This window comes from Tympanuchus pallidicinctus, unplaced genomic scaffold (genome assembly GCF_026119805.1).
Source record: "Tympanuchus pallidicinctus isolate F22 unplaced genomic scaffold, pur_lepc_1.0 scaffold18, whole genome shotgun sequence".
NCBI classification, from domain to species: Eukaryota; Metazoa; Chordata; class Aves; order Galliformes; family Phasianidae; genus Tympanuchus; species Tympanuchus pallidicinctus.
The window spans coordinates 1,725,056-1,749,816 of NW_026294699.1; the positions used below are offsets into that span (position 1 = coordinate 1,725,056).

Below are 24,761 nucleotides of genomic sequence, written 5' to 3' on the forward strand. Positions count from 1 at the left end.
GGAAGTATCCAGGAGCTGGGAAAGGAAACCTCCAACTGGAATAATGGATGGGCTGGGGAAGAAAGGCAGCAGGGAAATGTTGTCGGCTTTTCTACTCTTTTTTTTTTTCTCCCACATAACTGAAGAGGTTGGCTGCCTCCCCCAGCTCACAGTTCAAAACCAGCTCCTTGTTCCCTCCTGCTCAGACAGAGCAGCTCTGCTGTAGGTTGTCTCAGCAGCTTCACGTATCTGCTCAGAAATCTCCTTGCCGACCTTGGCCCTTCTTTAGTCCACGTTCGGTAACTTTCCACTGCTCCGAGCTCTGGCCTGCCCGTGTCAAGTTAGGAGAGAACTGGTTGTGCTGGGCAGGAACCACTTCTCGTGCCCAGCTGGTTCCACCTGGGATCCCACCGCTATGAATGAGTGCCCAGCATCCCTACCACATTGCACATGGTCCTACCATGGCACAGCCTGCATGGCCATCCAGCAATGCTCCAGGCCCAGCTCATTGAGCACAGGGCTATGCCTGCCTCTGCTTCTTGTTGCTGGTCCTCGTGATCACAGCCAAGACACCATGGCTGGAAAAATGGGTTGGGATGCAGCAATCTCACCCATTGCATCCCAGCTCTGTTCCCAGAAACCCTGGAGCCACGTCCTTGTGCCGGAAGGTTGCAGAGCCATAACTTCCTCCTGCACAAGTTACCCTGAAGCTTTGTCCTTTGCCTGAGAGAAGGCTTCCCTGGGGGGTTGTTTATTAGAAAACTTCAAACCTCCCCCCCCTCCCTTAGCTGTCCTTTGCTCTTGAACCCAGAGGAGAAGGAATACCTGAGCAGGAGCAGCTCTACCCACCCAGGGTAAGAAACCCATAAAAGCCGTGCAGCTCCATTGAGCAGGAGCTTCTGGTCTCAGTGCTGAGCCAAGGACCTGCTGTGACCCAGCGTCTCTCCGCCACGCAGAATCGACCAGGGAGGAATTCAGCCTCATTCAGATGGGTCCTCCGGGGAGTGATGGGATCGAGCCTTGGCACTGCCAAGGAACTCGGGGGGATGCATGAACAGGGAGGCTTTAGTCAGCCGTGACAGAGGAAGATGGCTATCGGGTGGGCCTGCTGCAAAGGGTGGGTAATGGCCAGCCATCAGATGCCTTTAGGGTGACCAAATAGCCGTGTAATGGGCCCCGCGCTGGAGTGGGCTGAGGGCCCCAAGGGCACAGATTGCAGCCTGGATAAAGCACCCTGGTAGTTCAACTCCCATCCATTATTTAAATGCAAAGGTAAATGCTTCCACCTTTGGAGCTGGAACAGTGCCACAGGCTGCTGCCTCCTGGAGGCACTCATGGCCATTGCAGGAGTGCCAGGTAGCTACAGCAGGCAAGGAGGGGGTTTGTCCCCTTTGCGGGGTGCCACAGGCACCACTGGGGCAGGGAGGCTGGGTGACATTGAGGACGTGGGACTCAATCCCACACCTTCCCTTCTGCTGCTTTCCACACTGGCACTCTGGAGCAAGAGATGCTAGCACCGTCTTGCCAGCTCTGAAGACAGTGACAGCCAAACTCACTGTCCCCATAGCAGCTGGCTTCAGTCATAGCGAGGGGACAAACCCTCAAAACCCAGAGATGCACGGGCACTGGGATGGAGAGCCCAAGTGCATGCCCTTGGCATCAACACAGCAGACAGCAGCAGCCCTCGGAGGTTTTTCTTTTTAATGGTTTGGTTTTCGTTTTGTACATTCGTAAAACTGTGAACAATAAATAGTGTGTGGTTGGCCTCTACGTCCTGCCTGCTCCCCAGCTTTCTATGGAGGCAGGAGAGGCTGTGAGTGATGCAGCGAGGGCTGCGGGCACCGGCTGCCACCCCAGGCACCGGTGAGCAGGGAGGGGTCCCAGATGGGGGAGGTGGGATGGAGCCAGGGACTGGTGTGGGGAGGCAACCCGTGCTCGAGCAATACATCAGCTAAAAGGGAGAAAGGCAGCACTGTGTGGTGGTCTGGGAGCTCGGCTCCTTCACTGGTGTCTCAGACATCCAGGATGCCCAGGATCTGCTAGGAAATGCAACGTGCTGCTTGGGGCAGGGAAGAGATGGGGCTCTGGAGTGAGCACGGGGACCCAGAAGTGCTGTTGTTCCTCAGAGGAGGTAAGGGATGAGTAAGCAGGGATGGATAGCACAGAAAAACAAGACTCCAGCCTCTGTGTGCTCTGCTGGGGCAGAGCGAGGGTCCTGGCATGGAAGAAGGTATGGGGGAAAGAGCCCTGAGATGGGGAAAATGGGGTGATGCTGTTATAGGGGAGATGTGTGGGACTGAGGGAGACAGGAAAGGGTGGATTGACAGGAGGGGCACAGAGCAGAGAGAAGAGGCTGGAGAGAGGTGGATAGGCTGCTGGGAGTGGGTAGTGTGAGCAAGGTGCTCGGTATGGAGGGGGCTGCTGCGCTCATAATTTTACAGCATCTGAAGATCACAGCACTGTTCAAATCTGGAAAGAAAGGCCCAGCTCTATCTCTCCTGGGCTCCAGAATTGAGGATCCTGAGCCCAAGCTCTGGGGTTTCTTGTGGCTGGGTCTCATGGCCGCCACTGGTCTGATGGAGCCAGAGCCATGCTGGAAGCAGCAGGACATGCCTCATCAGGAAGACCTGGAGCTGGAGCTGTGGAGCTGAGCTCAGCAGTGCTTTCCTTCTCTGCCCCCCTCACTTCTCCAGAGAGACCTTCGGTGACCTGTGTGCTCTGAGCAAAGTCCTTGAGTGAGAAAGAACCCCCTTTGACGTGGTGGGAACCTTGTCCAAAGGGCCGTCAGGTGAGAAGAGTCAGCTTCTTCTGCTGTCTAGGTCCATCAAAGTACCTGGGAGGCTGCACATGGGGCCTTGCCTTCTTGATACTCATGGCAGCACTGTCCACCTTGTGCCCAGAGAAGTGCCAGTGCTTAAAGCTGCCATGCTGTGCTGCACAGGCCCCTTATTGGCGGCTTTGCTGTCCTGTTTGTCCTGCCATCCCCACCCCTCAGCTGGGCTCTCTCTTTGCAATCCCAGCCACAAGTTAGAACCTTGTGCTAAATGTGACCCCACCATTTCTTGAACAGTGTGTGTGGATGAAAAAGGGCTGAGGAGAGCACGTTGTACCCACCATGGCGGAAGGAAAACCATGAAAAGCCTGACCCAGGCACGGGGACTTCTCGACCCCAAGCAGACCCTGCCCAACATGGTGGAAGGGGACAGACTGATGGTTGCTTGGTGTCATTCCAGCTTGGGGCAGGCCAAGGAGCTGCATATCCCAAAATTCTTTTACAGTTGTCTTCAGCATCTTTGTGTCCTGAGCAGCGGAGCTCGCAGCACCACCATCTCACCCCTTTTACAGTCCTACCTACCATCATTTGGGAGTTTAGGACTAGCGGGCAGGAGCTCTTAGGGGTGGTACCCTGCAGGAACACGGGCTTTTGTGAGGAGCATGCATCATGTCTGCATGAGGAGAGGCCAAGGGGACAGAGGAAGGGAAAGTCATTTCTGTGTAAAGGCAAGAACGATGGGCAGGAACGAAGTGTGGAGCCACGCTTTGAGGCAAGGTGGCTATTGCATCTTGTTGTTGTGGCTGGGAAGATGTTCTTGTCTTTACAGTGTGGGAGGTACTCGGCCTCTGGGTCAGTTCATCTGGGCAAACACGTCCCTTCTGTGACCCTGAAGCCACCGTGGGATGAAGCTGTCACAGTTCTGCTCTGTACAAAGGTGACAGCCACAGCCTCTTTGAGCACAACCACTTCTGGACCCAGGTTTGTTCTTACAGACACCCCATTTGTGGTCTCCCTCCCCTGCCATGGGAGCTGGGTTGCAGAAGTCCCTGAGAGTCTCTGATGAGAAGGTTGGATGAGCCTTTAACAGAAAGCTTGTTGCTTTTAGCAGCTCGCATTTCTTGCCTGCTAGTGACTTCCCTTCCAAAGGGAGCTCCAGGACCAGGGAGCTGAGGCTGTTGAGCATGCAGAGCCCAAAGGGACAGCGGGGAGGGGGTCACGGGCTGGTTTCTTACACTTTATGGAGTCAGGCAGTGGTGAAGCTTTCATCTGTGGGGAGGTGGGACACTAGGAAGGTCAAGCATGAGGTGGCCAGTGAGATCCAGGAGCTTTCAAGCCAGGTGGATTTAGGGGTCGGCATGCAAAGGGCTGTGGGCACACACCGCGTCTGTCTCAGCGGGAAGGCTGCAGGACAGGGAGCGCTGCACGGCCCGGCAGCCCAGCGGCCCGTCCTCGGCGGTGACGGGGAGCGGAGGGCCCTGGGTGGTGCCGGATCTGCCATCAGAGCACAGCAGGACGCTGGAGTCCGCCTCGCACTTGGTGGTGCGGCTGTAGTAGGGCTCCATGACGTGCCGCAGCTCCAGCGGCACGGCGAGGGGCAGCACCTCCGCCTTGATCACGGCACCCAGGTGGGGCTCGGAGGAGGATGCCCGCAGGCTCTCGGAGTGGCTCATCTTGATCAGCAGGTCGATGGTTTTGTTCTCGGCCTCCAGGAGGCAGCTTGGCAGCCCCTCCTCGTCTCCAGCCTCGGCTGGGGCTGAGCATTTGTTGAGGGCCCCTTGGTCTTTGCCGTGGAGCTTCTCCATTCCCAGGCCTACGCCGCACGTTTCCTTCTTGGTCTGCGGACACTTCTCCAGGCCCTCGGAGGATCTCTTCACCGAGAGGTCCAGGGGCCCCTCGTGGGGTTTGGCGGCTCTCTCCAGAGCCTGGTGGATGTGGTAGAGCTCCCTTCGGATTTTGACTAGCTGGTCCCTCAGCTCTTTTTGCCCAGGAGTGTCCTCCTTTGCCAGATCAGACAGTTTCTTCTCCACCTCCTGGTACTCCTCTAAGGTTTTGGACAGGTCCCCAATAAGCACGGTTGTAGCCTCAGAGTCTGTCATGGTGGCAGAAGGTTCTTGCGGTCTGCTCTGCTTGCAGAGGCCGTGCTCAGGGGCAGCACCTGCGCAGGGCAGGCCTTCAGGGTCTTTGCCCCTCTCAGGTTCCTCAGGCCAGCCTGCCAGGACATCCATGTGCCAGTGATCCAGAGCCCTGGGGATGTGGCCGGCATTGGCCCTCGAACCACTGCAGAAAAGAAACGGATACAATGATTAGGGAGAGCACTGGCAAAATCTTTGGATATGGCCAGGACCAGCAGGTTCAGCATGAGCTCCTCCATGCGCGCTGCCAGCATGAGGACCTTCCAGGAAAGGCTTTGGTCTGAGCTTGCAGAGATCTGGCTGGATCTGCTCCTGCCTTTGTTCTCCCAGGGGAGAGATGGAGCCTAAAACAGGCTGTTTTGTGCCTCATCCCAACACAAGTCTACTCTGGGAAGATTGTGCTGGCGAGCGATGCCAGCTCAGATGGCCAGACTTGTTTTCTCTTTCTCTTTGGAGCACTGAGGGACAGATGGACACACACACTAATGCGTGTCCAGGTGCAGTGGATCTCTGCAGCCATCCTGAGAATGGCGAAGAGGCAAGTGCAAGTAGAAAAGCATAGAGTGCTTCTCCAGAGAATGCTCCTCTGGGTGCCAAAAGCTGTGGTTTTTGCAGTGACATTTTTCTTGGAGCCACAGCTGGACTTGCACAGTCAGGGGAGGAACTGAAATTTTGTTACAAGGAGCTGTGCACATTTCTAGCCCCAGGTAAAAGGAAATGTTTGGAAGCGTGACCCTCCCTCTGGGCTTTGGAACCAGAAGGCAAATCAGAGGAATGCAAATGTGAATGTTTAAACGATTGTTCCAGCAACTGTGAGACACTTGGGGACCCAAAAGAAGATTCCTTGGTGCCTGGGGAGGCAGGTCCACGCTGCACAGACCCCACTAGTTCTCTGCGAGTTGGGGGAAATCCAGGAACAGCAATGACACAGCCCAGCTGCTTGGATGCACCTGCAGGGCCAAAAGCCCTGCTCTGGATGGGTGCTAACTGCACTGCTGGCTTGGAGTGAGCTGAGCTCCTGCAGCACCTTGTGGGAAGGGGTCATCAGGGACACAGCAGGCTATGAAGATGGTGTTTAAGGGCCAGATGTGGAGAAGAAGGAGACCGAGGACACCTTACCTGCTCTGATAGCTGACTTTTCCAGGCATTAGCATTTCAGATCCTATCAAATCCAGATCATTGGAAGGAAGCTTCCTCTTCAGGTTATTGCCTGTGGGACTGCTGTTCTCCAGGCAGGTCACTGCTGTCAGCTCTGCCTTCTGGATGCTGCTGGGGGCAAAAGTGCCATCCTTCATCCCCACCAGGTTTTGGAAGATGTCAGTGGTTGGCTTTTTGCGCAAGTTGTTGAGGCCCAGCTCTGGGTTGCTCTCCTTCTCTTGGGACAGCCACTTATCTTCTTCCTGCCCCAGCATGTGTCCGTGGCTGAGCTCAAGGGCTGGCTCCTCTCTACCACTTTTGGGCCAAGGAAAACTCGGTTTCAGCACCGGTACCTTCAATAGCCCTGGTTTGGAAGGCTCACTGGGGGTCTTGGCTTGGGGAGGTGTGGGCATGACCGAGCCCACCAGCTGCTGGGCCTCTGGTTTGCTGGATGACATCTTGCCTTCAGTGGAGCTGAAGGTGTGCTCAAAGAGCAAAGGGTAGTAAAAGCGAGGCAGAAAGGCAGAGCGCTCGGGGCTCTGCAGGGGCTGGAAGTGGGAAGTATGCGGGTGCATCAGCTGGGCCGTGGAGGCCAGGAATGGCAGCTGAGCCAAGTGCGGGTGTGTCGTCGCACTGTTGGCCATGGTGGGGCTCAGGTAGGAGAACAGGCTGGGGTTCAGGGGATAGTTGATGCCCAGCAGTGAGAGATTGAGGCCCTGAGGTTCGTGGTAGTCACTGTAGGCTGGAGGTGGATAGCATGGGATGATGTTGCTGTCGGTACAAGGCGGGGAGACCTCAGGTGTGCTCCTCCTTTGCCCATTTGCCACCAGTTTCCACTGCTCCATGAGGATTCCACCACTGGCCAGGCATTTCTTTGGCACTCTGCAATGCTTTGGCTTAGCTTCTAGGTCCGGGGAGGCCATTTCTCTGCTTTTCATGACGTGGTTCTTGAGAGAGAAGACATCCGTGATGATGAAGTCGGGCTCCACCTCCTTGCAAGGCTTATCTCTCTTGTTCTTGAAGCCAAAGACCAAAGTGTTCACTTCTGGTTCAGCTGGATCACCTTGGCAACCTGCCTCTTCATTTTTCTCCTTCTTTTCCCCCGCATCCATCTGCCTCAAGAGGCCAGCCACGTCCTCCTCCTCCTCTTGGAACGGGCTGCCTTCCTCCCCAGCCCCTTCGGCAGGCAGGATCTCCACTCCTGATGCCGTCTTCTCCTCGTGGCCAACCCCGCCAGGGGTCTGCTTGATCCTGCCCGACCCTCCCGACGTGGCCGAGGAGTCGCAGGTCTCCGGCTCGTCCTGCCTCCCGCGCAGCCGTGTGGCCTCGGTGGCGTGCAGGAGCCGCAGCTCCGGGTGAAGCAGGTTGCCCTTCTTGTAGGGCCAGTCAGACTCGATGAGGAGGGAGAGGGAGTTCTTGCACAGGCTGTACTTCATGTGGTTGTAGAGGTGTGATTTCTCCATGCACGTGAAGGGGCACTGGAAGCACTTGTAGTTGTAGGGCTTGCCCCATGGCCTCGGGATGTAGTGGGGCTTTTTGGGCTTCCTCTCCTTGTGTTTGTAGACGGAGGCCAGCTTGCAGCCCACGTCGTCCTTGGACATGGCAGTGGGTGTCTGGTGATGGCTCCTGATGGGAGCAGAGGGGCTCAGTGCCTAAATCTCACTCCACCTCCCCAGGAGCTTCTGTGTGCCCTGGAAGGAGAGAACATGGGAGCTGGTGAGCTGTCAGCCCTGCCAAGTCCTGCTTGTATGTGAATACAGTCAAAGAAGGTGTTCGGACAGACAGATTTGGTGGGGAGAAGCTACAGACAGACTGAGTGTACCCCATTCATTACGGGCAGCAGCATCTGCAGACTGCCACAGGCACCTGGGACCATTGAAGTAAAGGAACAGTGTGGTCTGAGCCTACTGGGGAAGTGAAGGCCACAGCTGGGCAGCCAAGACTAGAGCTGCCAGGGAGCTTCAGGCAGCCATGGGCATTTCTTCCCACTGGACTGGTGTGCACCCAGCCCAGCCCAGCCATAGCCTGGCTGCAGCGCTTGAGGGCTGTTTCAAGGTGGTTGCAGTCTCAAGCATTATTAGCATTCACAGGCACCCTCTGCTCATGCCTTGTTCCTACAGTGGCCCGGCAGACAGTGCCAGCAGCCCCAGCTGCTGGCTGCTGGGCTGGAGGATGCTCTGTGTGCTGGGGGACTTCCCTGTGCTCTGCTTCCTGCGCTTTCACCACTGGGACCATAAAGCATCACATTCCCACATTGCATCCTGCCCTCTTCCCCAGCACCATTCCCATCTCCAGCCCCTGAGCCTCACACAGATTCATGAGCCCTGGTCATGGCAGCATCCCAGTGCCACACTGGAGGGCGAGGAACATGGAGAGGCCGAGCGGGAGCCGCACAGCACGCTGTGTGTTTGCAGGTCAGTTGAACAAACATTTGGTGTTTATACACCAGAGGCAGATTAAATCTGTGCTGAGAGACTGGAACTGGTTGTTCCATTCTTGCATGCCCGACCCTCCTCCAGCAGTGCTGCAGAGGTGCGCAGATGCCATGGAGCCGTCCCACATGAGGACAGGGAGCGACTCCACAACACAGCCAAGTCCACCTCCCCACACCGCAGAAATGAATGGCAAGGCAGGGAGCAGGGCAACAGACAGCAATGCGATGGGAGAGCGCCCCACGTGAGAGCCAGGGGCCAGGGGAGGAAGTCTCAGCGCAGCAGAGGCATCCCCAGAGCTGGATTGGGCTCTGCAGAGCTGGGAGCCAGGCGTTGCGGCTCCTGGTTGCTGAGCAGTTCCCGCACCAGCAGATCTTCGTGGTCTGTTGAGTCTCGCTCTGCCACAACGCATTATTTCCAGTGGGCTGTCAGCTGCGGACGTGCGGGGCCGTGCCTGGGGGCAGCGCTCGGCGGGGACCGCGCACCTGTGCCTGGGAATTGCAGCATCCCTGCTCTCCTCCTCAGGACATGGGGAGGGGGGCATGGTCAGATGGAGGCAGTGGAGGGGCGAGGGGAGAAGAAAGAGATGGAGAGACAAAGGCAACGAAGGAGGGAGAGATGCTCAGAAAGGGGATCTGCAGTCCCCAGCACTCCAGCGCTTTAAAAATCCCAAATCCAGCCTGAGCTCCAGGGATAGAAGCAGTACGTAGAACTCTAGGGGCAGCTTGACTGGATCACATCAACAGCCTGTCCAGCTCATGTCTCTAACAACAGCCAAAAGGAGGTGCCCAATACGTAGGGCAAGCACCTATGGTACTGCTCCAGTTTCCCAAACCCTCATTTCATCTCCATATTGGACATGGTGCCTCCAAGAGCAGCACGCACCAGTGACCCTCCCATCTCTGGAAACCGTGGAAATATCCAGCCCCCAAATCATCCTGCAGTGGGGATTTCCCCACCACGCTGCTCAGAGTGCTGCCTGCTGAGCTGGCCCTTCCCACAAATTTCCTTTGACGCCTCCAATTCTGTGGCTCGCCATGGCAGCCCTGCTTCACCACCTCCTTTCCAGGCAGAAGGTGAGCAAGCGTAAACTGCTGCAGACCTCTCTCCCTATACGTAGGCATAGCCATGTGCTCAGGGGAGGGAGAAACATAAAGGCTGCCAGAATTGAGTGGCCTGGTTCAAAGACCAAAGCACGTGTCCACTGGAGATGCCCTGGCACTGTGAACGTGTCCTGATACCTGCTTCTGAGACCCCCATGAGCTTTTCTGGTTGGAACGAAGACCCCATGTCCCAGACTGATGTCCTCCCTTTGCCCCTCGGGTCCTGCCATGCTGCGTGTGGGCTGCCAGGGAGCCACAACACATGGACATCAGTAGCCATCAACCTTTCCTAGCTGGGTGTGAGACATGGCGTGGAAGTAGGGGCATGGGAGAGATGCTGAGCTTCCTATGGTCTCGAGGGCTTGTTCCTGTCCTGCAGGGGGGACTTCAGGGATGTGTTACCCCCACAGCTACATTCACTTGGCTGCTTCCCCCTGCATATTCAAACCACTTGAGCTCCAGAGGCTGAGCATCACAACAATCTCAGTGTTCCCTACTGCCATTTGCCAGCAGCGGTTTCTGTAGCAGGGAGCTGGCTGCCCAAATGACCACGGATGGTCACCAGGATGGCACAGAAGGGAGCATGGGGGGCATGGCTTTCCTATAGGGTGTGACACGCTGACAGCCCCAAAGACCACCCCTTTCCTGCGATTACCCAAAGCCTTCTGTTATAGTGCTTGCCATTTTCACCAGTGCTGAGGCTGGAGCAGGGGTGGATGGCAGCGGCGAGGCACTGATCAATGCAAAGCACTTTCCCTACATGCTTTTGCTGCAGGGGCTACTTAGCGGATATTGGTACCCTTTTTATTTTCATAGCCTGGGGTTGCACGATCTGAGCTTTTAAGCATTTATCAGAGCCTGGGATGAGGGCAATTGGCCGTGGCAAAGTAGCAGGTGCTCAAAAGAGGGGGGAAAGCCTGGTTGATGGAGGCCTGGGAGCTCCCAGCCTCCCCACACCTCACTGAAATGCCCACACTTGCAGTTAAACTGACAGTGAGAAGTCATCCTTTGGTGTCCCCACGTCAGGAGATTTGAAACTATTCCCACCTTGAGATGTGCCTTATGCCGGCTTGGGCTACATTGAAAGTCCTCAATCTCTAAATAGATTTTCCACCTTTATGTACCCGAAAGTGCTCTATAGGCAAACTGTCCAAACCCAGCTCTCTAAAAATTCACCACCATTTGGGTTTCCAGCATTTTGGGAGCTCAGGCGGTTTGGTTCCCATGGCCCCATCTCAGTGAGCACCTCTGCTTCTGCCCACCCAACATCAGAGAGTCCTCCAGACTGCTCCCCACAATGTGCCACCCCCAGCACCTTCAGCACGCAAGTCTCGGACCCAAATTGTGGCTCCAAGTTTTCTCCTCCCTTTTTTGCCCTTGTTCAAGAAGCGTTCTGCATCTCCCACCTCTCCTCTGCCTCCATCCCCAAAAAGCAGCCGCCTCTCCCCGCTCTGTTAGCCTGAAGACTCCCTGAGGCAACCCCAGCATCCTATGAGAAGCACACGCGGTGGCAAGCATTCAACCAAGCGACAATGGGTTGGAGTCGTCGTCTCCTGCCCTCTGCCCATGGCACACAACTCGAAGCCTCACGGAGAGATGAGATCAGGCCGTGAGAGCCTCCAGGCTACTCTCCACAGAGGCGAGTGCCCTCCACCGCAGTGGCTTTCCTCCCACAGCCCTTCCTGCCGCAGCCCTCTGGGGGAGGAGGCAGGTCCTGGTGAGGAGATGTAAGGCTGTCTCTGCACATTACATCAACCACCTGCACAAGCTTGTGCTTGGCCCCCGCTGCAAGATTTTCCTGCTCCTTCGTCCACCTCCACCTCTACCTGCTAATGGAGCCCCGGGAGACCGCAGGCTCTCTGTGGGATTTAGTGGCTCCTTTGCAAACAGACCTCCAGACGTGTGAAGACATCCATCTCCAGCAGCTGGATAGAGAAGAAAGTGACTGTGTGCAAGCCACGAAGCCAGCAGTGTGGCTGGCACCCAGGAATGCACAGAGGAGATGGTGCCTACAGCTAGCATGGTGACTAAGGGGAGAGGATGAACATCTGGAGAGAGCTGGGAGGGCTTGAGATGTGCACGCATCTGGATATGAAGGTACAGCACAGCTCTCCTACGTGGTGAAGTCTGCATCATGCCCGTGATGCTCAGGGCTCCCACCTGCCAGCCTCTAGGGTTGGTGCTGGGAATGGAAGCTCCTTCCTCACGGTGTCCCAGCCCATCTCCTCCCCTGTGATGCAGCACACAGGCAGCAATGTGGGGTTCAGCTCCACGCCAGTTCCCACCATCCCATTGCCAGTCATTCCCCCTAGAGGAGCAGCTGCCAGCCCACAAGGCCCTGGAGCCTGCTGAGGGATGGAGATTTGTCTCTCAGCACTAAGAAATGTTCTCCACCTTTTTGCTTCCCACGTATCCTTGGATATTTCACACTTCTTAAATGCACCAGGGAGAGGAAGGATAAGAACTGAATGAGATCTCCTCTCTGCTTTGCTCTCGCTGGCCTGACAGAGCTGAGCTCCTGCAGTGCCATCCAGGGCTCCCCAAAGCTGTCTGGCAGTTCCCTTCCCCACAGAGCCTCTCACACCCCATGCTTCAGCTGGCTTTCTTTCTCCCACAAGCAGCGCGCTGTGTGTATGAGCTGCTCAGGTGTCTCCCTCCTTTCACAACCAGAAAATTCACTGTATTCCAGTTCAAATCCATGCAATTTGTTTTGAGGTACAAAGCCTTCGCTCCTCCTTGCCTAGCCTACCACCTCCCTCCCATTCCAGACTTCTTCTGCTCCTATACATGCCCATTGCTGTACTCTCACCTCCTTTCCTTCTGCTGAAGGAGAGGATGGGCCCCTGGGCAACTGGATGGGGCTGTAATCATCCTGATCATGCCGGGGGAGACCAGCCCATGGCACGGGGTTGGAACTCGATGGTCTTTTAAATTTTTTCCAACCCAAGTCTTCCTATAATTCTGTGATGATTCTATGATTCTGCATTTCTACTCAAGGCAACAGTGATAAGTTAAATAGATATCTGGGGAAGGGGGTTCTTCAAGTCCTCAGTATGCAGCACATACTGCAGCACCAGTGCTGAAACCTAGGCAGGGGCCAGTGCAGACTGGAGCCCACATCCCAAGAAATCCAGTCCAAGCAGCTCCAGTTTCTGAACTATTCCAATTTAGTCAAAAAGGCAAAAGGAAAATGCTTTGCTGCTCCCAGCTCACAGCCTCCATCTCCCAGCACCGCTCTCCCACCCCAGGCTCTCAGCACGATTTGGGCTGCAGCGTGGTGATGAGGTGGCCCTGCATGGCTAGCAGTGCTTGCCTGCAGAACAGCCCACCCAGGGCTGTATGGCCACGCAGTGACCAGGAGGAGCAATGGCCCAAGGCAGAGCCACCAGGACCATACACGGGGATGTTGTTAGCAGGGGCTGGGGACGTTGTTAACGGTGTAAGCCAAAAAGGCAGCTTGTTAACGCCCTCAGAAGACCATGAGAAACGGTCACAAAGCCATAGCTGTGCACATCCCAGTCTGGGCACAGCCACCCTGCACCGTGCAGCTCCAGAGGGACCACTGTGTGCATCCCTGCTCCAAACGGGGTCCCCACCAAAGTGCTGTGAGCCACCCCTGTAGTACCAGGAAGGCTCCAGGGCAAGGTGAGAGGACACAGGGGCAGCACCCAAACCTCCCTCGGGTTGGCCATGGGGTTTGACACCGCTGTGACACATCTGGGACCTAGCCACCTCACGTCCTTATCCCCCTCTTTTAAGAGCCTTAGAATGCCCATGAGATGCTCTTCACTGCACGACTCGTTAATTTAATTGTCAAAATTACTGCAAACACACATCTAGTTGGACTAGATGACCACAGAGCTCCATTCCAACCCTAATGGTCGGCACCGTTGAGCACTGCAGTAACCTGCAAAACTCAGAGCAGCTCTGCTTTGTTTCTGTGTCTGTTGAGCAGAATTTAGAGAGGAAAATTATGGATGCTATAAATAATATTGTCTTACTGCCAACTCTCACCCTGCCCCTGTTTGTGCTTCCCTTTCCCAAAAGCAAACGCTTATGGCATCTCTAAGCCTGCAGAAAACCACTGCTCTTCTCCCTTATTCTATGAATGCAGGGAGGTGAATTCAGTCCTTGGGAAAGAGCACTCAGAGCAGCTCTGTGCACGCAGCGCTCGGCAGCACACCACACAGCGCCGGGGAAACCGTCCAAAATCCTCCACAAACTTTCAATTTGAAGGACTTGCGTGAGCAAATCCCCAGCAAAGGCAACTGAACATGTCATTAGGAGAGCCACCCGAGCAGAAAGGCCCCATATGACCTCCCCGGTGCCCAGCGCCTTTAATAAGATGGAGCCGCAACACTTTGCAAAGATATTGGTGATGGGATCAAAGAGCACCGCTGCGGAAGGACCGAGCCGCACACCGACTGCTCTCCGTTCTCCTGCAGTTTGCACAGCTCTTTCTGGTACCCATTCATCCCTCCTGCCCCAACCCCAAACTCACAGCGCTGGGCCTCCGGTTCCACCAGGCTGACTTTTTAAGGAGGTACCAAAGCAAAGGGAGACAGCAGCTCTCACCGTGGGAGAGCGTCCCCCTCCGGGTCCTCCGTGGGGTCCTGTCCCTGGGGTCACCCTCAGCCCCTGCCCACCCCTTCACGCCCCAGAGGACACCGGCTCGGCCCCACTTACAGCTCAGCCCGTCCCCGTGCTGCAGGCTGGGAGCAGGGACAGGTGACTTCGGACGCCGCTCCTGAGCATTTACAGGGCTGTTTGCAGACAACATCAAACTCCGGAACAGAAGCCAACCCAGGAGTCATTCCCCCTCCTCGCTGTCCCTCCCCACCCTCTTGCTTGGTCTCATTTGTACCGATTTGCCCCGCAGGCTTCTCTCTGATTTGCTATGGCCCTGGCAGAGCAGTGTTGGGGAGGAGGTGCGCGGGGCTTGGGGGGCGGACAGGCCAGTGGAAGCCTGGATTGCCAAAAGCAGCTCAGTCCCAGAAACTGCCTTTATGCGCAGACGGAGCAGGCTGGGAGCGAAACCAGCTGGGCCGGAGGAGGATGTGCTCAGTGAGCTCATGGCTGTTCAGGGCTGGCTGCGTGAGCGGCTCTGGGCTGCCTCCTTGCACCACTGCTCAGCCCCATGGGGTGGCACAGGAGGGAGGAGAGGGCTGGAGGAAGAATCCCCCCTCCCTGCATCACCTTTTCCTGTCGGCAGGCAATGCGCTGAGTGCCAGTGCAGCTCTCTGCATCATTTACCATTTACCCACTCCGTCCCCACCCTGGGATCCCCATGCGTAGTCGAATTCCCCCAAACCAAACCTTCCTCAGAATGCCTGATACTCTAGACCGGTTCCTCTCTTTGGGGCCAAATGAGGGGATCACATCTCTGCACTGCTGCCCCACATGCTCCCCATCACCCGCTCGCATCCCTGCTTCAGCATCTCACAGCCTGGCAGGTTCCCGGCGCAAGTGCCGAAGCTGTGGATCCAGAACTGCACACAACAGAGCAGGGACTTGCAGCCATCTCCAGTGCCCCCCTCATCTCCCCACTCCCCGCCTTCACTCCTGTCCCCTTCCCAGGCGTGTTGCACACAGCCGGCCCCAATCTGCCACGGCACAGGGCCACCTGTGCTGGCTGCCCACGCCATCTGCGCATAGAAGGTCGGGGACAGACGGCTGCCACCCCCAACTCCGGGCCAGCAAGAGAGGGACGGCCAGGGGGGCTCAGCACACGGCTGCCTCACTGTACCCCACGGTGCTGGCACCCGGTGGCAGTATGGCAACAGCCCCTTCCTTGTCTGCTTCATGGGTCTGCAATGGTGGGAGCGATTGTGGGTGTGATGCGGGGAGGGTGAGGGGGGGGGCTTGAGCCCCTTGGGGTGCCCAGAGGGGCAGCGACGGCCACGGTGTGCCCTCCTACCTGTCCCAGCTCAGCCCTGCGGTGTGCTGAGAGCTCACGGCCACGCCGGGCAGCGGTGAGTTAACTCCTGACCTCGGTGAGCCCCACAGGCACTGCAGTGGTGGCTGCCCGCTGCCGGCCGGGCACGCTGATGAGATGATAACAGAGCCTGCCCGGCGCCTTGCTACAGGTAGCCGGAAAGTTTTCTTCATTGCTGGCTGCTGGAAAGGTCAAGGCGTCCTCCTCCTCCTCCTCCTGCATTTCTATTCCTGGCCTCTGCCCTTTCGCTGCTATACACCGGACCGAGCTGTGCCATCTTGTGCCATCTCAGTGTGGCCACGGCCCTGAAGCGCATTGGGAGGGCTGGGGTATGGCAGTGCAATGGTTGCGAGCACAGAGCTGGGAGCATTGGGGGCCAAGGGGTGCTGCTGGCGTGCCCAGGGTGGGATCCAGTGCTGAGTGATGGGGACAAAGAGGGGAGTACAGGTCTGGCAGCCAGGATCGGGGAGGGGGAAGTGCTGGCAGCATGCAAACCATCACAGGTGTTACCCAAAGCCAGGCTGTGAAGAGGGAAAGCCCCAATACGACAGGATGATGTTCTCACAGAAAATCTCTGCTCACATACGCACTGCGGATTTTTAATGGAGACCTTCATGGGGGAACCAAGCCTCAGCCCCAGCCTGGCCCTACCACACTACAAGGTCTGGGCTGTACAGAATCCATCCTAAAGCGCTGGGCCAACCTGGAGAGGGGCCCTGGGGAGCTTCCTCACACCACTTTGTTCACGGAGCAAAGATATTCCCAGCCCTGAATTTATAGATTGGCCCTTAAACTAAAACAACCTCCGGGGACCAGAAAAACAAAAGTAGGTTTTGGTTCTGTTTTGTGTTGTATTTTTCTTTCCTGCGTAGACAGTCTTTGCCCAGGAGGGGTTAGCATGAAAAATGCATGTGGGGATTGGGGGAGAGGGAGGGTGCGAGGAAGCAGCTATCGATCAAGCAGCTCTGAAAGCCACACAGCTGTGCACCTCCGCTGCACTCCCCAGCACTGCCCTGCTGCTGCTCCGTGCTGGGAAGAGCTCCATGTCCAGGTGGTGCTATGGGCAGAGAGGAGCTGGAGGCCCCCCAGCCCCTGTCCTATCCATGCAGGTGAGCTGCTGGGTGGCTTCTCTCCTCTCCTTCCATGCTTTTCTCCTTCCCTGCATCCCAGAGCCTCGGTCACCGCATTAAGAGATGGGGAGCAGCAAGGGGCTGGAAAGGGGGAAAACCCACTGGCAGCTCTGCTTCTCCCTCTGTGAGTTTGCATTTCAACCCCTCTGAGGGCAAGCAGAGCTTCTGTCAAAACCTTCATTCTCCTCCAGCAAGAGGAGAACGAACATGCTATGGAAATTGCTCAGGCAAATTGTCAGAGGGTTTAACAGGGTTTGGGACCTCTCCACAGTGACACTGTGCACCACCCGCTTGCCACCATCCCCAGCTGTCTCTGCAGAGGGCAAGTGCTGATTCTGGCAGGGCACTGAGCCGGGCCAGCACTGCAGGGAGGGGAGAGCACTGGATCAGGGGGCATTTGCCACCAGGAAGGGTTTTAGAAGGTAAAGCGCCAGCAGCAATTGCCTTCCTGCTGCTGTGGGCAGGGGAGAGGGGACTCCCTGAGCACTTCCAGTACTGCCACCATCCCAATGTCACCGAGCTAACAAAGGGAACTGGATCTCCACCTTCGGCCAGGAAAAGCTCCTGGCAGCAGGAAAATGCCAGCACAGCTTGGCCCAAACCAGCGGCACAGCAGGGTGCCCTGCACGAACCAACGAGCCCCAGTGCCCCTCTGCACCTACATCGTATGGGCTCCAACAAATGCCTTCTTGGAAGTGCAATTTTAATTGTGATCTGCGCTGATTCCCCAGCAAAAAGCCAGAAATGAGATCCAGAAATGAGGCACAGCAGGGTGCGGGCAGGGGAAGTGCATAGATGGGGAAACTGAGGCTGGAGCACGGGAGCAGCCTCTCAGGCTCAGCCTGCCTCCACCTTGTGCACTCACAGCAATTTGATCACCTACACAGAAATCCACAAATTCATCATTTTAACCCTTTTGCCCTTCTTTGACCCATTCACCCTGACAGCGTGGTTCTGGGACCGCAGCAGCATGCTCAGGTTCCTGCAAGTTCCCCGAGGTTTCCCAGCCCCGAGCGCAGCTGTGCTCCTTACTCCAACCCCCCAGCTCGACCCCCACTGTCAGACACAGCCGGGACCCAGCAAGCAACAGCAAAAAAGCACGATGCAAAGCGCCCAGGCTGCGGGATGCTGTCACTGCTGCTGGGAATATCACCATTCAGCGGGACACAAACTGTCCCAGGCACAAAGTTTGTTCCCCAGCGCAGGGACAGACGCACGGCACAGCGAGAGCCCCAGCAGTTCTATATTGGCTGCTCTGTACTGACCCCCAGCAGACAGACATGCAGCCCCCCCCCCCCCCCCCCCCCCTCCGTGCTTTGTTCGCATTTTAACCGCGTTATCTCCAGCTCACATCCCCCATTCAGTCCCAGCCGGGAACAGTTTCCTTCACAAGGGAGATTCCAGCACATGAAGGTGAAGGCATCCAAGTGGATGCTGAGGGATTGGAAATAATAATAATAATAATAATAATAATAAAGAAGGAAACTTTAGAAAAAAAAAAAAAAAGTGCTTTTTAAAGTTGTTTGCTCTTGTTCTGCTCCTTTGGAAACGGCAGAGAGCAGGTGCAGCTATCCGGCTGCGACGTCCCGGCGTAGCCAGGAGCAGGGATGCTCACATGCAGGGAGCGGGACGGGCAGCAAAAAGGATAAACCCCCCCAAAGAACCGTGCCTAAATCTGCCTGCCTTACAGCTGCACTGCCGGGTGAACGGCCCCTCTCACCTTCCCCTTCCCAGCAGGGATCCCGGTGGGTGCTGCAGGGACTCACCTGCACCAGGGCTGCTCTCCCAGCACGGCTGCGCTCCGCCTGATGTTCGCGCTGTGAAAGTGGGAAGCGTTTCAGATCGTGCAGTAGGTTATATATTGTCTGCAAGTCTGGCCCTAGGGCGTCCATCAGTTGGTCTTGCTTTGCTCCTGCCCCTATATGGAAGGCAGCATCACATGCTCCGCGGCTCCCAGCTATCTGCCTGGCGAAAGGGGAGACGGAGATGGAGAGGAGAAAAAGGGGAGAAGAAAATTAAAAGGATCTTCATCATGAAAGAGACAGAAAGAGAATTTCCCAGTGTAAAACCAACCTGCCAGAAATCCCCGCCCGAGCCCAACTTTCCCCGCTCGCCGCCTGTGATCGCGGCTCCCAGCAGCCCCTTTCATGTGCTCTGCAAGGCCTCCAGACATGCACGGCTCGCCTTGATCCCGCTGCCTCGCTGCCGCAGCAGGTGAGGGGAGCCGCGGCCCCGCTCGCAGGTGCTGACTGCAAAATGCTCCTTGCCTCCGTGCTGCTGCCTGAGGTTCTCCAGCCACCCGGCTCCAGGTCACGGGTTTTAGGGCCACGTTCTGCTCCACGTCTGCTCCAGGACAGAGGCAGCCCCGCGTGCCCAGGTCCCAGCGCCCTGGGGAGCAGGCAGGGCTTGCACCTGTTGTGCTGCCGACGACCCTGAGGACATTCTCTCCTGAAGGGACGTTCCCTCCACCACCAACCTCCCCAGCAGTCAGGATCATCTCCACGTGGTGCTGAGCATGGTTTCTCGGAGGCAGAAAACCCCATTTTGTGCTCTTCTCCACCCAGTTCTAACTGTCAGCTTCTCTGCCCTCTGCCACTACTTTTTCCAAATATTTCTATATTCCTTTTGCTAAAGGTCAGAAATAAAGCATTTTGCATTATAGACACGGTCTGTTTTGCCCTTTCTCACTGCTCCCCCTCCCCCCAAAATACCCCACCTTGCACTGCTGGGCTGTCATTCCTCTGCACGGAGGGACCACAGTCTGAGGTCTGAAGGTTTGTCCACAGGGCCTGAAGTCCTGCTCCCAAACCTGCATCTTCTGACAAAATATAACATTGTGCTCAAAGCTGAGCATGGGAGGGGAGACTTCCATCTCCAGCTGGCATAAACATGGGAGAATTTGGCTTTGCAGGGGAATCTGGTAAGTCCACCTAATGCTATGGCACCTGAAGAAGAGCCCCGCGAGGGCTGGTGAAGATCTCTTTATAACCACCTGGAGAGCTAAAGGGCTGAGATCAGGCTGCCATGCATCTGGGTGGCATCTGATGCAGGCACGGGGCAGGGCTCTGGCTGCTGCCACTCCATCAGCAGTCTGAAATGTGCAGCCCTGATGCTGGAGTTCCTTGCTGCATCCTTACTTTTCCTAAGATTTTGCCACAGATGGAGATGTCCTGCCTGCTTTTCTCATGGGGTAAATGCTCCCTCTTGCTCTGGGAGGACCTGGCTCAGTCCTACCTGCCTGCAGCCTGCGCTGATGCTGGCTGGACACAGGCTCCTGACAAACCAGAATTATCTTTTCCCCTCTAACAGAGCTGAATTCAGCTTTAAAGCTCAGAGCCAACATACGTGCACTGAAACCCTCCATTCCCCTGATTCTGCTGCTCGTAAAGTGAGTTAAGACATTTTGGACACCTGCACAGCCTTCACAGCTAGCTGAATGGAAGCCACATTTCTTGTTGCTGAGGAGCCCAGGAAAACTGAATCCTGGTGCAAACTCACACGCTTTCTGCCTGTCTTGCTGAGCAGGCCCTGCACAGTTCTGTCCTTGCAGATTTATACATCTTCCACTGGCCACTGATTGCTCATAACGACCTTGAAATAGGATGGCTGAGCAGACCTCACCAGGCACTGCTGGGATGAGAACTTCACCCAGAGTTAGCAAACACAGAGGGATCATGTTTGGTCCAGAAATTCCCCAAGCTGAGTCTGTTTGGGTGCTTGGGAAGTACCCAGATGAACACACACACATTTACTCTGCCCTTCTCCTCTCCCTTGGGTTTCTGTTACTGAATACCATCCAGGAAACATATAGTGTGACCTTGTGCAGGCACTGGGCTCCTGTGTTGCGTGGCATAGGGCTCAGCTGCTGAGCAAGAAGGGGAAGTCTCAGGCCAGTTCCCAAAGAGCATAGATGATGTTCTCAGCTCCAACTTTCTGTTGGGAAGGCTGATTCCCTTGGCTACAACCCCCCTCAAGTCAGATGACAACAGATGTATGTATCTGGTTATTTTTGAAGAAAAGCTTTTCTCTTTTGTGAGCCAAAGGCATGGCCAGATCCCACTCCTGCTGAGTCAAGCATCTGGAAGTCAAGCGTCCTTGTGCCCAGAGCTGAAGACTACTTCCACTGCTTCCCTTCATCTAGCTGAAAGTCCCACCAGAAGGGTATTGTCCACGTTGGAAACTTAGATGTTTGTATTTCAATACTCAGAGTCATAGAATCATTCAGACACAGCTCATTAAGGTTGTAAGAAACCACTACCATCATCCAGTCCAACGGCTGACCCACCCCCATCCTACCCACTGATCCACAGCCCTCAGTGCCACATCTCCACAGCTCATGAACACCTCTGGGGATGGGGACTCCACCACCTCCCAGGGCAGCCTGTGCCTCAAGCCTGCAGTTGGCTTCAGGGTGGTGCGAGGAACCTTCATAGCAAGTGCCAGACCCATTATGGCAGCCATCCCATAGGGGAAGATGGGAGGAAACCCTCAGCCAAGGGAAGGGATTTCCATATTGCTGTGACCTCATCCTGTGTGGAACAGAGATGTTGGAGACAAGCATCAGAGATGGAAACCATCATCAGTGATGGAGAGCACTACAGGTGATGGAGAAGGCAGAGGCCCAGAGGGGCTGGTGCTGCAAAGTCTGTCAGTTTATGCTGCAAGAGAGGAACTCCAGAGACTGGAGGCAGCTGCTCTAGCAGAATGAAAACAGAGCTCACGTCCCTCCCTCCTGCAATTAGAAAGATGGAAAAGGGGAATAGAACAGCTTCACTGATGACCTTTCCCTCTTGCAAATCTCAGCCTGCCTCGCTTCGTACACCAGCATCAAGAGCAAACAGCCGGGCTGGGACCTGGCAGGCCAGTGGTGGCACAGAACTACCCAAGGAGGTTGGCCGTGTGTGTGTGTGTGTGTGTGTGTGTGTGTGTGCACACCAGAGTGCTTGCTTTCTTCCAGCCTGCAGGCTGCTTCGGGGAGGAGGGGGAGCAGGAAGGGTTAGCTTGCCAGCTTCTCCCGAGGTCCATTGAGAGGTGTCTGTAGGGCTCATCTCGAAGAATGTCAGAGTGCATGTGCTCCGCGAGACGGCCTTTCAGAAGGCATCAGTCCTGCTGTCACACAGCGGACCGCAAATCAGGAGTGACAGCTGTCTCCGTGTGCACCATCCATCTGTGGCAAATGTGTCAGCTAGCTGAACACTCCCGAGGAAACTGCTACGGAGCTGGGGAGAGGAGGAGGAGAGGGAAAGGGGGAAGTGAGAGGGGGGAAAAAGCAGCAGCACCAGGGGTGAAGGATGGCAAGGTGCAGCCCAGCAAGGCCGAGGGTCCCAAGAGGTCCTGGAAGACGGAGGTAAATGTTGTTGTGCAAGGGGCACCATCACCGCTGCATGGAGATGCTTCATAAATATCAGCCCTTTGCTCTTCTGATCCATGAACCTCAATGCTCTCCACAGACATTCATGATGCCATAAAACCATCCCAGTGGGTGGCATTAGCTATAATTGTCCTGCAGTAGAGGGAACAGGACAAACGGACTGGGCCAAGACCAACGGCTGAAGGTGCAGCAGGCTTGGGAAGAGGATGCAGCAGTGCCCACACAGCCAGCCAAGGAATGGGTGAGGCATGGAGGTCATGGTGAGACAGCACAGCTGTTCCCTCTTCTCCTTCTGTACGTATCATCTCCCTCTTTCCTCATCTTTCATACTGCTGCCCATTCTGTCACAATGAATTCTTCATCCTGAGCGAACGTGGGAAATCAGGGACGTGATTTCTACAACAAACAGGCTGTTCCAACAAACAACAGGCTGTTGTTTTATAGTTCCTGTGGGACAGAAACTGGATGGCTAACAGAAGGAAGTCATGGCTTTCCTTTACTCTCTCCACTCATCCAGTTCTTTGAGAAAGTAATTTCTTGGGATGTAAGAAATTTGGTGCCTATGAACCACTCACACTCCAGGGAAGATCAACCCAGCTTGCTCACAGGCATTTCCGATGCTTTCCCAGTAACACCCATTGAGATCCCAACCTTGGGATTGTTGCACCAGCTTTGGGGAGCTACCAACTAAATCACATCTAGTACCAGAAAGCTCCCAGGGATGTTATGCATGTGAAACTGAGGAACCCAGGGCACCAATCAAGGCTTTCCCACCAGCAGAAACACGTCTCATCACCATCCTAGCCTTGAAAACCAGCACCACGAGCCGTTCTGCTGTTAAAAGGCCAGTCTTCATTATTGGACCATGCAGTAATCAGGCAGGACAACACGATGGGAAAGGTTACAACAGAGGTGTGATGACAGAAGGACTGGCACGATAGAAAGGTGCCATAAAGGAAGGGAAGAACGTCGCTCACCCATATCTGAAATTTCCAGGTTTGCACAGAAAAACTCCACAAAGGAGGGACCTCCAACCAGAGATCCTTCCCTCCCAGCAGTCAGCCCTTAAATGAAGTCTGAGAGGTGCAGCCAGGCTCCACTCCTTCCCCCCACACAGATGAATTGCCTTCACCTGTGCTCCCAGGGCTGACCAGGTCCTTTCCCCAGGTGCTCCATCAATGGTTCAGGCTGTGACCCAACAGTTCCCATTTACACCAGAACTAGGTATAGCACCTCTAGGGCTGTTTAGAAGAGGGTAGAAGACTTTTTAGCCCCATCTGATGGGGTGGGAGGATAGAATTAGAAAAAGGGTGCATAGCAATCAAGCTATGCATCTTTCACAGGAGAAAACTCTCCATGCTGGCCTCAGCTGTGGGCTGCAGGCTTCACTAAGCAGAGCTCCCTGGGCTGCTGCTGGTCACGGATGGGTACATGGGAGCGATTTTGTTTCCAATCTTGAGATTTCTGGCATGACGTTCCCACTGTGGAGAGAAAACTTCAGCACACACCAGGCCATGAAATGTGTAAAAACACCCGCTTCCCCTCCCAGCTCCCAGAATTGGGACAGACTCCTCTGACAAAGCAGGGAGGTGTCCTGTTCTCTGAACGCCATCAAGCGTTCATCAGGCAGCCCTTCCAAACTTTCAGCATGATGAGATCAGTTTCCCCCTGAATTCACCGGAGTTTCAAGGAAAACTTTCCAACTAGAGAGGCATGAAATCCCTGGCACTGGTTGGAACGAGCAGGACATCTCCCTTAGCAGGGTGGCACTGATGAGAAAGCCCCCAAAGCGCGGCGGTGACATTTCAGCTTGGCAGGTCCTGCTCACGGCCACCGGAGCTGCACACTGCACTGATGATCTCAGTGCTTTGCACAATGGCATCCAAGAGGCTGAAAACTCAGCCAGTGGCAGCCAGTTACATTTCAGTTGAGACACTGGGGTAAGCAACCTAACGCTCCTGATGGATTTGAGTAAAAGCCTCCCGTCAGCGGTGCTTTTTTATGTCATTTTTCAGCACCAAACCAGTTAGCATGGCCATAGTGCTATGTATGGTTGGACTAGATGGTCTTCGTGGTCTTTCCCACTATTGATGATTCTACAATTCTCTAATCACTTGTCTAGGTTATGAGCTCAACCAAGTAAGTCGGTGGAATGTGTTTCCATAGGGAAAGCACAGCAAAGACACATGGAGAATTCCCAGCTGTTTTCTGGCCCCCTGCCTGAGTAGAGAATTGCAGTGATGGTGGATAGCTGAGCTCAGTGGCTGGGCTACAGAGCAGCCAGGTTTGCCAGGAAGAGGTGAGCCTCTATTCAAGAAAAGAAGGAATTAATGGATTAAAAAAGCAAAGCAATTTATGGAAGGGTCAGTTTCCTATTGTCTCTTATTACATGGCCAACTAAGATCAGTTGGAAGTCAGGGCAGACAAGTTAAAGACAGCTGCTTCTATGGGTTCCACCACCAAGAGCCATCTCCACTTTGTCTCACTGCTCATTTTCTGATTCCTTCTTACAAAGGCTGTGGTCAGCAAGTTGTCTGAGTCGCCCATCCCTCGCTTTGTCTTCACTGACATTGGAATGACCATACATCCTCACTGTTGATGGGCTGAGGTTGGGATTAGATGGCCTTACTGGTCTTCTCCAACCTTACCTATGATTCTATGTTGGTTCTTTCTTATTTCTCTGTGAAGCAGACTGACTGCCGTGCCAATGTTCAGGTGCTGGCGTGCATCATCCCCACCCCTCCTTTGCTGTACAAGTGGTTGTGG

The 24,761-nt window shown here is 55.3% G+C and overlaps 1 protein-coding gene across 2 annotated transcripts; it reads right to left on the bottom strand.

The window, feature by feature from the left end:
- Positions 1–3,500: 3,500 nt before the first annotated feature.
- PRR35 (proline rich 35) lies at positions 3,501–18,581 on the bottom strand. 2 transcript variants are annotated; one of them, XM_052680259.1, is made up of 3 exons: positions 18,391–18,581; positions 6,007–7,715; positions 3,501–5,032 (listed from the first exon to the last, which is right to left on the bottom strand). In XM_052680259.1, exons 2-3 carry the CDS (start codon positions 7,623–7,625, stop codon positions 4,099–4,101), a joined length of 2,553 nt encoding a protein of 850 aa, XP_052536219.1. In that variant the 5' UTR covers positions 7,626–7,715; positions 18,391–18,581; the 3' UTR covers positions 3,501–4,098. The 2 variants fall into 2 exon arrangements, with proteins under 2 accessions (XP_052536219.1, XP_052536218.1); XM_052680258.1 differs by lacking the exon at positions 18,391–18,581 and adding an exon at positions 14,246–14,379.
- Positions 18,582–24,761: the final 6,180 nt, after the last annotated feature.

Coding starts and splice junctions, on each gene's coding strand:
- PRR35 (XM_052680259.1), bottom strand. CDS start 7,625: ATGTCCAAGGACGACGTGGGCTGCAAGCTGGCCTCCGTCTACAAACAC. Junction 5,033..6,006: donor AAAGTCAGCTATCAGAGCAG/GTAAGGTGTCCT, acceptor TCTTTTCTGCAG/TGGTTCGAGGGCCAATGCCG.